The sequence below is a fragment of the Leptosomus discolor genome, chromosome 2, assembly GCF_034619465.1.
Source record: "Leptosomus discolor isolate bLepDis1 chromosome 2, bLepDis1.hap2, whole genome shotgun sequence".
Taxonomy (NCBI): domain Eukaryota; kingdom Metazoa; phylum Chordata; class Aves; order Leptosomiformes; family Leptosomidae; genus Leptosomus; species Leptosomus discolor.
The window spans coordinates 127,286,664-127,302,827 of record NC_141392.1 but is presented as its reverse complement, the minus strand read 5'-3'; the positions used below and the strand labels follow the sequence as shown (position 1 = coordinate 127,302,827).

The window sequence follows — 16,164 nt, the reverse complement described above, 5'->3', positions numbered from 1 at the left end:
CCTCCTGTTGCTGTGGCCTCATCGAGCTCTGTGCAGAGTGGGGTTTGTGGAGATTTTGGGGGTCTTTGGGGTTCCTCGCCTTGGTCCCTGGGAGAATGGGGTGGTGGGTGTTGGCCTGGTGTTGTCTGTCAGGCAGGGGAGCTTCCTTCCAGGGCCCTGGTGTCACCCTGGGGTGCAGAGCTGTGCTTTTCCTCGCAGAGAGGAGACTGGTCCCTTCCCCCGAGGTGCGAAGGGGGTGTGAGGACGGGAGCGACCCCCGGAGCCCCCATCCCTGCCCGGAGCCCCTTTTCCCCCTCCTCTCCCAGCAAGGGGCTTCTCTGGTGCCTCGTTTTTCTCCCATATGTTTATTACGCTAATCCACAAGGATTAAGTTAAACCAGTCGAGGCAAACTCCAGTGTTTTCCAGCCCATTTGGGCCAAAATGACCGTCCAGTGTTAAAACGGGGGGGGGGGGGGGGGGGGGCTGGGCTATAGGGCTGAGCTGCCGGGGAGGAGGAGACCCCGCAGCCGGTGGGCGCTGCCCCATCGGGGCACCCCTGGAGCGGGGCAGGGGGTGGGAGCCGGGAGAACCAGAGCCGCGGTCCATGCGGCTGGTGGGGTGAGGGGGGACGGGACACGGACACCACCCCCCCCTACCCCCCCCAAACCCCAGTCCAGGGGCTCCCCGGTGCGCGGCTAGATCTTGGGGCGCCAGCCCTTGATGAACTGCATGATCTTCTTCACCTGGAGCTTGGTGAGGCGAAAGTCGTCGGCCAGGATCTCCTCGCTGAGCTGCACGAAGATGCTGCCGTCGATGCGCTCGCGGGCGAAGAAGCTGACCACGTCCTCGGAGAGGCCGATGAAGCGCAGGCACTTGGAGACCTCCTCCAGCGAGAGGGCCGAGAGGTCGGCGGGGGGCAGCCAGGGCGAGCCGTCCCCGCTGGGGCGGGGGGCCGCCGGCGGGGCCCCCCCGTCGCCCCGCGCTGCCGCCGGCGGCACCTCGATGACGCCCTGCGCCAGGTAGAGGCGGGTGACGCCGCCCTCGGCCCCACGCAGGACGGCGGGCGAGAGCGGGGCCGCCCCGCGGATGACGAGGCCGTCCCCCTCGAAGCCCTTGGGCGGGCGAGGTGGGGGCGCCGCCGGCTCCTCGACGGGGGCGAAGGGCTCCGGCGAGGACGAGGAGGAAGGAGCGGCCGGGGCCGAAGGCGGCTTGGGCCACTCGGGGCTCTCCGGCCACTCGGCCGGGCCGGCGAAGGGGTTGAGCGCCCCGAAGGGAGCAAAGCGTTTTTGGGGGTGCGGGGGCTTGAGGCGGGGGCAGCTGCGGTAGGGCTTCAGGGGGGGCTCGGCCCCCGGCAGCGGGGTCGAGCAGCCGCTGCCCACCCCGGCGCTCGCCTCGGCGTACGCCCAGGGGTCCGACCAGGAGGTGGGGGCTGGCTGGGCGGCGGGGGGCAGCGTGGCGGGGGGCAGCGGGCGCCCGGTGGCCTCCCCGGCTTTGCAGTCGCCCCAGGTGCAGGGGTAGCAGTACAGGGAGTAGGCGTCGGGCGAGGGCGAGCCGCTGCCGCTCCGGGGCACCGACCTGCCGGAGGAAGGGGAGCATCGCCATCACCCCCGGGGCTGCGTGCCCCCCGCGCCGCCCCCAGCCCCACGCGGCGGGGACATCCCGCCCCGGCGTGCCCACCCACCCGCCCGTCTCCCCAACCCCAGCGCAGCGTCCCGCCGCCGGAGCCACTCACCCATCGTGGAGCCCCGAGGAGTAGTAGGAGAGGCTGGGGCTGGGCGAGGGCGCGGGGGCCAGCTTCAGGCAGCGCAGGGGGGCCGGGGGGCTGCCGGGGGCCGGGGGGCGGCTGCCCCGGGGCGGCACGGGGGGCGCGTTGAGCAGCCGGCACTCCTCCTTCACCTGGGAGGGGGGCGAGCGCCGTCAGGCCCCCGGTCACCGGTGTCGGGGCATCCACCCCTGGGACCCCGCGGCTGGAGGGGACGATGCGGGGCTCGGGGGGTAGCCAGCCGCGATCGAGCCACGAAGCTCCGGGTGCCAACGGGGAGCCCCAGGGAACTGCCTGCCCCGTGGTGCAGGGAGCCTGAAAAACTGGGGTACCCTATGGTGAAGGAGAGCCCGAAATTTTGGGGGAACCCCAGGGGAGCCCTGGCTTGGCAAGCCACGGTGCGGGGGGAGCCCGGAGGATTTGGGTACCCCAGGGTGTGGGGAAGCCCAAGAGATTCGGGTACCCCATGGTGCAGAGAGCCCTGGGGAAGCGGGGACCCCATGGCACAAGGGTGTCCCTGAGGGACCCCTTGGTGATGGGGAGCCCTGGGGAACCGGGGAGCCCTGGGGAACCGGGTACCCCGTGGTGCCGGGGAGCCCGAAGGCTTTGGGTGGCCGAACAGAGGTGAGGAGGGACCCCCCCCCCCCAAAGTCAGGAGACAGGCTGGCAGCCCAGAGCCCCGCCGCGGCCGGGGAGGGGGTCGGGCTGGCCGTGCCGGGGGGCTGCCAGCGTGGCCCCGGGCTGTGCACCCCCTGCCCCCGGCGCGGGGCTGCCAGCGGGGCTGTGCCGGCCATCGCCCCTGGCCGGGGCGGCGGGTGGGACCCCAGGGGCGTCACTCCCCATCCCTGGGGACAGGCCCGTGGCTCTTACCGCCTCCGACTTGGGTGGCACGGGGGGAGGGGTGTCCCCCCGGGGCTCGTCCCCGGGCACGACGGGACGGCGCGGAGAGCCCAGCGGCGTGACGGCCCCGAAGGAGACGAGGTCCTGGCGGCCGGCGCCGCCGCCCGGCTCGCAGCATCCCTCCGCGCCGGGGTTGCTCCAGAGCTCCTCGTAGGGGATCTCCAGCGGTTCCTGAGTCCTGAACTCGGGCTCGGCCCAGTCGGGCGTCATGTATTCCCGGTCGGGGTCGGGGAAGTCGGGCAGCGGCGGGCGCGGGGTACCCCCGGCGACGCCCCGCGGTCCCTGGCAGCGGGCGGTGGGCTCCCGGGCGCCCCCCGCGCTGCAGGCGCAGAGGGAGAGGCGCTGGAGGGGCCGGCTGAGCTCCTCGCGGGCGCCGGCGGGCAGGCAGAGCCGCAGGCGGCGGGGGCTGGCGCACTCCTCCGAAAAGTCGGGCTTGGCCTCCCGCACGGCCCGCGAGTACTCGTCGGGGTTGAAGCGGTCGTGGCAGTACGCGGCGCTGTCCCGCAGCAGCTTCTCGAGGTGGGGGTCCCCGGCGAGCAGCCCCTCGGGCAGCTGGAAGCGGGGCATGTCGGTCAGCAGGAGGAAGTGGAAGGGGACCAGCTCGTCGCGGCGCAGGATGCAGCAGAGCACCACCGTCTTGGAGATGATGCTGACCAGCTTGTAGCAGTGGCCCTCGCGGATGGCGTGCAGGTCGTAGGGGTTGCGCGCGGGGCGGCTGGGCACGGCCACGTTGACGGGCAGCCGGACCTTCTCGATGATGCTGCGGATGGTGTGCTCGCCCTCCTGCAGGCGCAGCTCCAGGGGGCTGCGGGTGCTGAAGCGGCCCTTGCACTGGAAGGGCAGGCTGAGGCTCTCGTTGGTGCGGTGGTTCATGCAGATCAGGCAGGGCATCTTGCCCTTCACCTGCCTGGCCCCCGCCGCCGGCGCCCCCTTGCCCAGCTTCCGCAGGATGGTGTTGAAGCGCGACTTCTCCTTCACCGTCTTGGCGCACAGGATCTCCGCTTGGCCCATCAGCGTCAGCTCGTCCCCCGCGTGCAGCGTGAAGTTGTACACCTCGCTGTCCTCGCTGAACTCCCCCGACACCACCTGCCCCAGGACAGCCCCGCCATGGGACCCGCTGCCCTGGCACTGTCCCCTGACGTCCCGCCACCAGCCTGTGGTGTCCCACCGCCATCCCCTGATGTCCCACCAGCAGCTCTTGATGTCCCACGGTCATCCCCTGATGTCCCACCACTGAGCCCCAGTGTCCCACCACCACCCCCTGATGTCCCACCGCTATCCCTGATGTCCCACCACCATCCCCTAATTCCCACCACCATACCCTGCTGTCCCACTGTCCTCTCCTGATGTCCCACCACCGACCCCTGCTTTCTCTCCACCCTCCCTTACTCCCACCACCATACCCTGATGTCCCACCACTACCCCTGATGTCCCACCACCAACCCTTGATGGATGTCACACCACTGCTGGCCCACTGTCCTGTCCTGGTGTCCCACCACCATCCCCTGCTGCCTGCCATCACTCCCTGACATTCACCTGCTGTCCCACCATTGTCCCCTGACATCCCACTACCGTTCCCTGCTCTGTCCCCTGCTGTCCCAGCACCGTCCCCTGCTCTCCCCATACGGACCTTCACGCTGAAGGTGATGGCCTCCATGACAAAGACGCGGTCTGGGAAGATGCTGGCCACCTCCTCCACACTGTTGAAGTACTGCACGGGCTCGCGGATGTCCCGGTCCTGGTCCAGCAGCTTGAATTTCCCTGATGGGACACCCAAACCCGTGAGGGTGAGAGGGGCCCGTCCCCAGCACCTGGCCCCAGGGACCTGCTGTGACCCACCTCGGGGCCAGCCAGGCCCTTCATGGGGGGCAGCCGCCTTTGAGGACAGCCTGGGGTCCCCATTACATTCTTGGGGCCATCTCTGTGGACTTCACCCAGTGTGTCCAAGCGCTGCAAGGGGACACCAGAGCACCCCCCCCAAACATGTACCCCACACGCAGCATCAGGGTTGGGAGGGTGGGAGCGGGGGGCCTTTTGGGTGGGACAAAGCACAAAGCCCCCAGCACATGGGATGTCTCATCAATGCCACTCCAGCACCGAGGGGGGCTGCAGGGACCCCCCCAAAGCGGCCACAGAAATGCCCCGCGGACAGAGGAACCCGCCTGGAGCAGGGCCAGAGGAGCGGCCAACATTGCAGGGACACACCCCCCCCCCGTCATTGCCCCCCAAAACCCAGCTCCAGCTTCACTAGGGCTCTGACCCCCCCCTCCTGCCTCCCGCCTCGGGTGGGAGAGCCACCGGGGAGGGGACTGGGGGGCTTCGCAGCGGGGACGGTGGCGGCGGTGAAGGCAGGAGCGGGGGCGGCTGCGGCCGGCAGCAGCGCTGCCACCATCGGCATCGCCTCGGCGGGGACGGACCTGAGGGGAATATTAATGCCCCGACGCGCCCGCCCGCGCCAGCCGGCCCCACCGCCGCCAGCCCTGCCCCGAGCGGTGCCGTCGTGGGGATGGGCGAGGCTGGAGCTGCTGCGGTGCCCGAGCCCAAATGCCGGCGCGGCCGGTTCAGGCAGGCCCGAGCCCCCCCAAGCTGGTTAACACACTGCCCGGCCCTCCCCTCCTCGGCGCCCCCCTTGGGACGGGCGATTGACCCTCCCCCGCTCCATTGCCCATTATTTATTTACGAGCAGGACTCATTACCGACATGGCGAGCACTTAGCGTGGCCATTAGGGCTCTGGCTACGGCAGCCGCCGGCATCGCAGCACCTTCGGCTGCACCCCCAGCTCCAACCCCATCCCCATCCTCATCCTCACCCTGTCCCATCCCCATCCTCATCCTCACTCTGTCCCATTCCATCCTCATCCTTCTCCCTCTCCCCATCCTACCCCATCCCCGTCCCAGTCCACTTATCCCTGTCTCCATCCCATCCTCATCCCTTTCTGCCCTCACCTGCATCCCATCCCATCCCTGTCCCCATCCCATCCCATCCCCATCCCTCTCCCATCCTCTCCCCCCATCCCCATCCCTGTCCCTCCCCATCCCTTCCCTGGCCCCACCCCATCCTCATGCCTCTCCCATCCCACCCTCATCCCACCCCATCCCCACTCCATCCTAGTGCCTGTCCGCATCCCATACTCATCCCCAGCCCATCCCCTCATCACTCTCCCTGTCCCCATCCCCATCCCCATCCCCACCCTCATCCCATCCCCATTCCTGTCCCATCCCCACCCCATCCCAAACCCATCCCCATCCCTCTCCCATCCCCACCCATGTCCCTGTCCTGATCCCATCCTTACTCACCCCCCCCAAACCCTGCCAGTCCCCCCAGTTTTGGGCAAGGTGGGAGGGGCAGAGCACAGCCCCCGGCCCAGAGCACCTCCTCCCCCAGACTGGACCATACTGGACCACCCCCAGTTCAGCTGCCAGAGGCGGGGGGGGGCTCTCACCTCCCCCCACCCAGGGGACACCAACACCCTTGTCCCCCGCCCCCCAGCTGCCCCCCACCTGGGTACTGGAGAGGGATGTCGATTTTGGGGCCGATGACGTAGTGCCCCTCCTCCAGGCTGTGGGCTGTCACCGTCGTCCACTGCCGGCACGAGTGGACCAGCAGCACGTCCTGGGCGCTCACCCCCTCCACGCGCTCGCCTGGCGGGGACGGGGCTGTCACCATCCCCACGGCACCCCCCGACCCGCCTCGCGGCACCTGGGGGTGGCCGCTCTGGAGCCCCCCGGGGGGACCGAGGGACCGAGGGACAGGGGGACAGAGGGACGGAGGGACAGAGGGATAGAGCGACAGAGGGACGGAGGGATGGAGGGATGGAGGGACGGAGGGATGGAGGGACTGAGGGATGGAGGGACAGAGGGACGGAGGGATGGAGGGACAGAGGCATGGGGGGATGGAGGGACAGAGGGATGGAGGGACAGAGGGACGGATGGACAGGGACAAAGGGCCGGAGAGACGGAGGTACAGAGGGACGGGGGGACGGAGGGACGAGCGGGTGCCGCTGCCAAGAGCCACCAGTTGCCCAGGAAACAATTTCTTTGTCCCCCCTGAAAAGCTGCAGCCGCCGCAAACAAGAAGTTTATTGAGCCGGGGCCGGGCCGGGGCCCCACCGCCGGGCACCCCCCCCCACCGCCGGGCACCCCCCCCACTGCCGGGCACCCCCCCCACGGCCGGGCATCCCCCCCCACCGCCGGGCACCCCCCCCACGGCCGGGCATCCCCCCCCACCGCCGGGCACCCCCCCCCACGGCCGGGCACCCCCCACCACCACCGGGCACCCCCCCCCCACCGCCGGGCACCCCCCCCACGGTCGGGCACCCCCCACCACCACCGGGCACCCCCCCCACCGCCGGGCACCCCCCCGACGGCCGGGCACTCCCGACAGCGCCGTCCCCGGGAGGGTGGCGAGGGGATGCGGTGGCTCCTGCCAGCCCGGTGCCACCACCGGGAGGGCCCGGGCCCCCGGGGAAGGGTCCGAAGAGCCGCAGCACCGACCTGGTCGGGTCTCACCGGGCCCTCCAGCCTTTCTCCCTCCAGCTTTCCTCCCTCCTCCTCCTCACTCCAGCCTTCCTCTCCCTCCCTTCTCCTGGTCCTTCTAGTCTTTCTCCTTCCACCTCATCATTCCTTCCTCCTCACCCTCTCCCTTCTCTTCCCTCCAGCCTTCCTCCCTCCTCTTCCCCATCCCTCTGGCCTCCCTCTAGCCTTTCTCCCTCCTCTCCACCCCACCAGCCTTCCTCCCCCCTCCTCTTCCTCCCTCCCTCCTCCTGGTCCCTCCAGCCTTCCTCCCTTCCTCCCTCCCTCCTTGTCCTCCCTATCATTCCAGCCTTCCTCCCTTCTCCTCCCTCCAGCCTTGCTTCCTCCTCCTCCTTGCTCCAGCCTTCCGCCCTCCTCCCCATCACTCCAGCCTTCCTCCTGCCTCGTCCTCATCACTCCAGCCTCCCGCCCTCCACCTCATCCTGGTCCCTCTATCCTCCTCCCTCCCTCCTCCTCCTCCCTCCAGCCTTCCTCCCTCCAGCCTTCCTCCTTCCTCCTCCTTCTCCCTGTAGCCTTCCTCTCTCCCTCCTCCCCATCCCTCCAGCCTTCCTCCCTTCCTCCAGCCTTCCTCCTGCCTTCTCCTCATCACTCCAGCCTCTCTCTCTCCTCCTCCTCCTCCCTCCAGCCTTCCTCCTGCCTTCTCCTCACCACTCCAGCCTCCCTCCCTCCTCCTCCTCCCTCCAGCCTTCCTCCTGCCTTCTCCTCACCACTCCAGCCTCCCTCCCTCCTCCTCCTCCCTCCAGCCTTCCTCCTGCCTTCTCCTCACCACTCCAGCCTCCCTCCCTCCTCCTCCTCCCCCCCCCCCCGCCGCCCCCGGCCCCGCTCACCCTGCCCCAGGCAGACCAGGGTGGGCAGCCGGCACTGGCTGACGATCGCGTCCAGGGGCAGCGCCGCGGGGCTCCAGCGGAGCCGGGCCAGCCCCGCCGCCAGCTTCTCCATCGCATCGCGGCTCAGCCCGGCCCCGGGCCGCGGCGGGGGGCGGCCGCTCCGGGCTCCAGCGCCGCCGCCGGGCCGGGGCAGCGGCGGGGCCGGGGCCGGGGGGGCGGCGGGGAGCGGGGCGGGGGGGAGCGGAGCGGAGCGGAGCGGGGCGGGGGGGAGCCGCCCCCCGCCCGCCCCCGGCCCCTCCTGCCCGCCCGCCCCGACAGGCGGGACCCCCCCCCGCGGCGCCGGGGGCGGGGGGAGGCGGCGGCGGCGGCGGGCGGGGACCCCCCCCCCCCTTGGCCGGGCATCCACTGGCGGGGACCCCCCGCGGCGGGGGTCGGTACCGGGGGGGGGAGGGGGCTCAGCCCCGCCGCCGCGCGTCCCTCCGGGGGTGCCGGGGGGGTTCGGCTCCCGGTGGGCGGCGAGGAAAGGGGGCGAAGGGCGGCCCCACTGGGGGTTCCCCACGGAGACGGCCGGGCTGGAGGGGCCGAGGGGTGGGGGCTGCGGGGGGCGAGGGGACACGGAGAAGCCGGGTGGGGCCAGGCGGAGGAGCCCAACGCCACCCCACAGCCCCATCCCCCCGCGGGGACCCCCCGAGCCAGCACCGCCGCGCACAGACCAAAGGCACGAGTGGCACCGGCACACGGAGCGGGGGGACACCCCCCGCCCCCCCATCCCCCCCCCCCCCCAGCAGGGACAGCACTGACACACCGAGCAGGGACCGCTGGCATGCATGACACCGGCAAATGCAGCGGGGGACAACAGCCCCCCCCCCCACCCCCCCCCCAGCAGGGATGGCATTGCCACACCGAGCGGAGACCCCCGGCAGGGATGGCGCCAGCGCACGGAGTGGGAGACCCCCGGCAGGGACAGCACTGTCACACTGAGTGGGACCCCCCCAGCAGGGATGGCATCAGTACACTGTGCAGGGACCTCCTCCAGCAGGGACAGCACTGTCACACGGAGTAGGGACCCCCCCGGCAGGGATGGCACTACCACACCGAGCGGGGACCCCCAGCAGGGCCGGAGCCCCCCAGCAGGGCCATCACCATCACGCCAAGCGGGGACACTGCAGCCGGGGGGCTCATGGCCACCCCTGAGCTGGGGACACCAGGCCCGGGGGGTCCCCGCACCCCTGGCGCTGGGGCCACGCTCACTCACAGCCGGGGAGGCTCCAAAGCCCCGGCCGAGCTCGGCACCGTCGGGCACCGGCCGCCGTTTTGGGGCCTCCCCCAGCCCCACAGCGGGGAGCAGAGGGCAACGGTGGGTTCGGGGGCACCGCGTCCCCCCCCAGCCACCACCCCAGGGTGCCCAGAGACCGGGGATGAGGAGGAGGAAGGAGCGGAGAAATCAGCAAGTGCCTGTGGGGCCAGTGCCCAGCCCTGGGGACATGTCGCCGTGCTCTGGGCCCTGCCACCCGGCTGTCCCTCCCCAAGCACCCCCAGGCAAAGCGCTGGGGCTACTGCCAAAGCCCCCCCGGCGATGGGTGCTGGAGAACCCGACCCTTCCTCCAGGTGCAGGGGTGGGGTCCTGGTGCGGGTGAGCGTGGGGGGTACGGATGGACACCCAAAGGTGCTGCTGGAGCAGCAGCAGGGTCCTCCAGGGCGAAGCTCAGAGGGGTTGGGACACACAAGGGACTTCCAGGATAAGCTGGGACGAGGATGGAGCAGGGACGGGGATGGAGAAGGGACGGGGATGGAGCAGGGATGGGGATGGAGAAGTGATGAGGACAGAGCAGGGATGGGGACAGGGCAGGGATAGGGACAGAGCAGGGATGGAGATGGAGCAGGGATGGGGATGGAGCAGGGATGGGGACAGGGCAGGGATGGGGATGGGGACAGGGCAGGCATGGGGATGGAGCAGGGACGGGGATGGAGCAGGGATGGGGATAGGTCAGGGATGGGGATAGAGCAGGGATGGGGACAGAGCAGGGACAGGGATGGAGCAGGGATGGGGATGGAGCAGGGATGGGGACGGAGCAGGGACGATACAGCAGCAGGAGGAGGACGGGAAAGACTCCAGGCTCACTGACGAGGATGGCAGCGACAAGCTGAGAGCTGCTGGACAGTGTCCGTGCGGGGAAGGTCCCCGCTGGGTCCCCTCTTCCCAAGCGCCCTGGGACAAACACCACCACAACGGCGATGGCTGCCCCGCCGTGAGCCCCCGGGCCCCGCCGCGGTGCAGAAGGCCCCTGCCAGGGACGAACCCTTCCCTCCCCACGGCACAGCGCTGGCGGGTCCCTGGGCACGGAGGGGATCTGGGACCACTGAGCTGCTCCCCGATGGCCTCGTCCCCCTGCGAGGGGGACCCAGGGGCTGCAGCCGCAGCCGTGGCAGCAGCACAAACCCACCCTCTCCCGGCTCCACGGCGGCGGGAGGGCGGCAGCAGAAGCGTGTCCTCTCTCTGCCATCCCTCGCCGAGCTTTCATGGGGCGATGGGGTGACATCCCCGACCCAGGGGTGCCCCAAGGCTGCGGGAGAGCCAGGGGGCACCCACTCCCCGTGGGCGCTGGTGGAGGGGGGACCGGCAGGGGCGAACGCAGGAGGGCATCGGCCCAGCTGCTGGCAGGGCAGCGGGGGCTCCCGGGGAGCCCCAAAACCCACCCATCCTCCGCCCCCACCCCCCCGGGACCTGCCGCTTTCCCTCAGCGCATTCGCCGAGGTCCCCTCCGGGGAGCCGCGGCAAGAGCTGGGGGTGCCCCCACCCAGGGGGGCTCCACGCCAGGACCAGGGAGATGCCGGCGGCCTCAGCGCTTGGCACCATCGCGCTTGGCACCGTCCTGGCCCCGAAACGTCGCGGCCTCGAGGTTTTTGGTAGGAAAGACAGAAAGGCAGAGCCCTGCCCGCCAGCCCAGCACCTCCCGCGAGCCCAGCTCCCGCCGCCCGGGCTCGGCCGGCACCCCCGAGGGGCCGCAGCCGCCCCAAGAGCAGCTGCTCTCCAGCCACAAAGCTGCTCCTCGGCCCAAAGGCTCGGGGGGGTCTTGTCGCACCTCCGAGGGGCAGCCGCAAGCGGGGCCGGTGCTCGGTCCTCTCCCCCCGGTGCCCCGGCCGAGGCTTGGCGAGAGGGAATTTAATGGGGCCGAGGAAGTAACCAGTGCAAGTTTATAAAAGCTTTTATTTGCTCTTGGTACGACCAAGAATGGGACAGTGATCTTTTATACAATTTGATACAGTAAGTGGTACAAAAGAATGTGTTTTAAATAAAAAGCCAGAGTGGAGTAGCAAAAATATTGAAAGATTAAGTAAAAAAAAAAAATTGTAGGCATGGGAATGAATCCTAGACCTTAAGTTGATGCTGTTTTTCCACCATCCGAGCCCGAGAGGACGAAGCTCTTGCCCCTGCCCCGCCACGGCAGCAACCCGGGGCAGCGCCGGAGCACGGGCCGGAAAGCGGCCGACACACGTGGAGGATCGGTTCGACCTCGGGTTTTAGTTTAAAGTGACCAATTTCATCAAGTTACGTTGTTTTTGCCGTGACAAAAAGGCAGCGCTGACTCTTCCTCCGCCGGCCGGGGCAGCGAAAGCCTCCCTGGGGCGGCGCCGGGTGGGGAAAGCGGCTTCTGCCCCCGCTGGGGGTGGCCTTGGGCTGGGGAGGGGTCACCAGCGGCGAGTACCCAGCGAGCGGGGAGTGAGAGATACCGGCAGAAATAAAGTTACTGCCAATTCTCCAACACGAGTATTATTATTACTTTTTTGTTTCCGCTTTCAGCGCTGGCATCGCCTCTCGCTGCTCGCTCCCCCGCGGCTGGGCGCTGCCCTCCCCGACACCCCGCGGTCAGAACTGATGGGTTTTTACACGAACAGAAGCAGACCGTCTAGAAAGATTTCAGTTTATTAACTGGGGAAGGAGAATACGAAACGGAGGTGGCAGCTAGTGGTACCAGCGAGTGGCCTGTTCTCTGCCTGTCGGCTTGCAACGAACACAGCGCCTACAAGGGACCCTGGGGGATTTACACAGAGGGAGCCGAGCCCCTGGAAGCAAATAAAAAGCTCACGTTTAAAACAAGGATTATACAAAAAAACCACCCAACCCCTCGATGTATATTTTCGCCGTTTTTCCCTTTTTGATCACGTCAGAAAGTGCAGGTTTCCCCAGAAGGCAGCCGTACGCTGCTCGCAACGCCGACCGGCGGGCGCGGGGAAGGCGGGGGTGCCGACCTCCCCGCCCGGCCCCGCGTCCTGCCCGACCCCGACAGCCCCTCGCCGGGGAAGGGTTGACACGCACCGGGACGGAACGCCAGGGCACAGAGGAACAGGGAGACACCTCGGCTGAGTATCGGCGCGGGAAGCCGTTCCGAAGGAGGAGTTCCAGGTTAAAACACCGCCATTCCGTTAAAATCGAATCAGCGTCATTTCCGAGGGCAATTATTGACCAGAGGCAGTCCAACGCCCAGGCGGGCAGGGCCGAGGCACGACTCGTCCAGCGTCCGAGGAGGAAGAGGCGGCTGGAGCGTCTCGTCGTCCTTGGCCGGAGCAGCTGCCCCGCGGCGGGGCGCGACGCGAGGCCACGAAGGCGGCAGGAGCGGGCGAGGGGCAGCGGGACAGTCCTCAGCCCCCTCCTCGGGGCAGGGAGGCAGCCTGGCCCGCGGGGACCCCGGCCCTCGGGCGAAGCGAGGAGCTGGCAGAGCAGGCTGAGCCCCGGGGGGGGGGTCACCCACCGCGTCCCCCCGGCACGGGGAGGGGAGCGAGGGCGGCCCCGGGAGCGAGGGCTCCGCTGGGAACGCTGGGAACTGGAAGGTTGTCAGGGAGGTAATAAATTAAACTGCCAACTTTCTCGTGGCTTGGTTTTCCTTCTCCTTTTTTGTTTGTTTTTTGTCTCGAATCGACTTTTCGCTCCGCCTGGGGCCAGGCTGCCGCTCGCCCGGGAGCGGCCAACGGGGGAGAGAAGGGGCAAGCTGCTGTGAGCTGCTGTCAGTTTGGGAGTCGCACGTTATATTCATACACATAGAGCAGACAACCACATCACCCTCCATGGGGAACTAGTGCATGCAAGTAACTCTTCCATATCATAAAACCCAAGGGCTATGCAGGAGGAGAGAGGAGATCTACTAGTGACTGACACTGCCTAGAGGGAAGTTAGTAGGTATCCTCAACATTTTTACCTTGAAAGCTAAATCAGTGCTTTGTATTAAGTTTTTGGCAAACACACCGCGTTGCCATCCTTTAATTAACACATCACACCATGAAGAAATGCAAATAAAAGCAGCATGCAGGCGAAAGGAAAGAGCTGCAAGTGAGGGGGGAAAAAAAAATGGCAGCAGGAACAGCTCTGACTGGCTAGATCACCAAAAAGGAGACACAGCAGATTAAATGTCATTAGTTTCTTTTTTTTTTAGGTTTTTTTTTTCTTTTTTTTTTGCACCACCCTTTGTCCTCGATGCATTACACCAACAATCACAGAAAGCAACCACAAAAGAGTTCAGTACTGTAAAATGGTCAAGTATGGATGGGACGTCTCCTGCACATGCTTCCACCAGAAGAAAAGGAAAAGAAAAGTGAACACAAAAGTTCCTTTCCACGTAAGGCACAGGACAAAATAAACCCCACTCACAGACTCAAGGCGAAAATGAGTGTTTTCCTGGCTCTTTTGCTGATGCATCTAGAGAATACGGTGACTCAAGCACATTATCCATGACAGAAAATTCCACTGTTGTACAAAATAAATTGTTAATTCTAACTTTTATTCTTATACAATTTGCAGAAGAGAGTTGAATATGATTGCTATATGTTTTAATGTCAGGAGGGACGGGACTATAATACAACCAAAACGTAGTGGTAAGTTGAGCAGGTACATTAAAAATAAAAAAAGGAAGTCACGGAGATGATTTTCCTATACATGTTGTTGAGAAAATTAGAGGAGGCAAGCCGTCCTAAACGGAAACCCAAGGGGAGACAGGAGCTGGTTAAGATGAGGAACAAAACATGGGTTTAAGGTTAAAAACGGGCAGAGTGGTTTGTTTTGCAGCGAGAAAAAAGGGGCGGTGGATGGCGATTGGCGATACAGGAGAACCTTCAGCAACACTTGCTCTTCCAGCCCGTCACCCCACCGCCACTGCTGATATCTACATTTTCACTGTTGGGCTCTTTTACAGGGGTCTGCAAGGAAACAAGTGAGAAGGGTTAGAGGGCTCCCGCGGCGGCCTGATGCCGCGCCCCGAGCCGGCAGCGGCTCACGGAACGGCAGGGGACAGCAGGAACAAGCACAGAGCTCCGCAGAAACGCGGGGAATCCTCCCCCCCTTCCAGCAAAAGCAGGCGAAAGCAGCTTAAGGGGGTTTTGTGTTGTTTTAAATAAACAACAGGAAACCTGGGGGGGGAAAAAACCCACCCCACTTCCGAACTGGGACCACCCCGAAGTAAACTTGAACCAGCTCTAGAGCCCGCTCTCGGAGCTGACACGGGGATGCCGGCAGAGTAGGTGAATCACAGCGTGCGACCAACACGAGCTGAAGTTCCGAGACGTGAGCCAACGACCCCGAGAAACCACGGAGTCGCTCCTGGGTGAAGAGGGGCTGTTCAAAAGCCCCCGCCTGCCCGTTAAGCAGGACGGCAGCTCCCGAGGCAGCGGGCAAGGCAGGCTCCCCCGCGCCACGTGATGAGCCCGTGCTGAGACCGAAGCAAACAGCAGAGCCGAGCGGTTTGGTCGGACACTGACATCCACTCAGCGGCTGCGGCTGACCTACCCAGCCCCCAGTCTGTTCCTCGCCCCAGTCTCGGCCGCAGCCTTGCAAAAGCAAACCCCCCCGTTCTGCAGAGACACGCGCTGAGGCCCAAAATAAAAGTTTCGAGGCCGAAGGGGACAGCAGAAGCCCCGCTAGCCTGACCTCCCGTTGGCCAAAGGCCGGGGTTTTCGCCCGGTTTCTCACCTCAAGCTGGTCAAAACCCGACTAAGAAACAACCGGGAACCACAGGGGCGAAGCGGACGCCGTTGAGCAAACGTGTGTTTAGAAGGGGCGTGAAAAGGTTCGGCATCGCCGCGGCACCGAGCTCCCAACCATGACCTAACCCGGGTGACGGCACCAGCAGCATCGGGCAGGAGCGCGGGGAAGACACGGACGGGGCAGCGGCGGCTCGGGGCAGCCCCCGCCGCCAGGTCGGGGCACAGAATGGAACCACGCGGGGCTGAGCGGGGAGGCTGCCCAGCCCACGGCTCCCGAGCCCCCCGGGGGGGCGGGTGGCGAGCGGGAACGTGCGAGCACAGGGGCTCCTGGGGAACCCCAGCCCTTGGCCACGGGGTACCCCAACCGACCGGCCCCAGCCCTGGAGCACCCACGCACCCGGCTCAGCTCAGGCCCGCAGCAGAGCAGCGGGAGCTGTGGGAAAGCGAAGCGTTTTCCACTCGGGAAAGGGACGAGGGGCACAAGGAGAGCAGCACCCTGGAGCTCTGGGCACGTGGAGATTTGGGAACAGGCCGCAGAAGAGTCAACCGCCTCTAGGGCACGGCGGCATGCCAGGAAGGGCAGCCCACCACCAGGATGAACTGGCGACCACCTCCTCCCAGTTGCAGTCTCACCGTCCCAGTTGCAATCTAACCACCCAGTAAAGCCTCCAAGGGAAGGCAGAGGCTGAGGGGGGGCTGACCATTGCAAACGAGGCGGGAGGCGGCCGAGCTTACGGGCTCCACCGCCCGCCCCGCAGCTCCTCCCAGCCGGCGCGGCAGGGTGTTCAGCCGGCGCTGCGGGCTGGCGGAGATGGCGGCAGGGAAAGGACAATTCTCCTCCGCCTCAACCGAAACTTTCAACTCCAAGCGCACGTAGGACACACCCACGAGTTCAAGGGCCAAACAACCACATGTTTAGGATCCTCGGCTCTTTGATGTACACTCCACCCCCTCCCTAGCACCCCTCCAACAACGAATCATCAAACCAGCGTTAGAAGCCCCGGGGGTACAACGCTGCTCCTCCCGGGGCTCCTTTCTCTTCGCACGCCCAAGTCAAAAGCTGCCACGCTTCAGGGAAACATCAAAGGCAACAGAGGCTGAGATTTTAGGGAATTTTGTTCATATGAATCTCGTAAGCACCTACCTTTCGGAGAATGTCTTCTGCTAACGTGAGGAATGCCTTCTCAATG

The 16,164-nt window shown here is 66.5% G+C and overlaps 1 protein-coding gene across 2 annotated transcripts; it reads right to left on the bottom strand.

Moving 5' to 3' along the window:
* Nucleotides 1-675: 675 nt before the first annotated feature.
* GAREM2 (GRB2 associated regulator of MAPK1 subtype 2) lies at nt 676-8,114 on the bottom strand. 2 transcript variants are annotated; one of them, XM_086461755.1, is made up of 6 exons: nt 8,003-8,114; nt 6,144-6,299; nt 4,273-4,403; nt 2,613-3,728; nt 1,713-1,876; nt 676-1,555 (listed from the first exon to the last, which is right to left on the bottom strand). In XM_086461755.1, the coding sequence occupies exons 1-6, from the start codon at nt 8,112-8,114 to the stop codon at nt 676-678; spliced, it is 2,559 nt and encodes an 852-aa protein (XP_086317881.1). The 2 variants fall into 2 exon arrangements, with proteins under 2 accessions (XP_086317881.1, XP_086317882.1); XM_086461756.1 differs by having other exon boundaries at nt 6,144-6,284.
* Between the last annotated feature and the right edge of the window lie 8,050 nt (nt 8,115-16,164).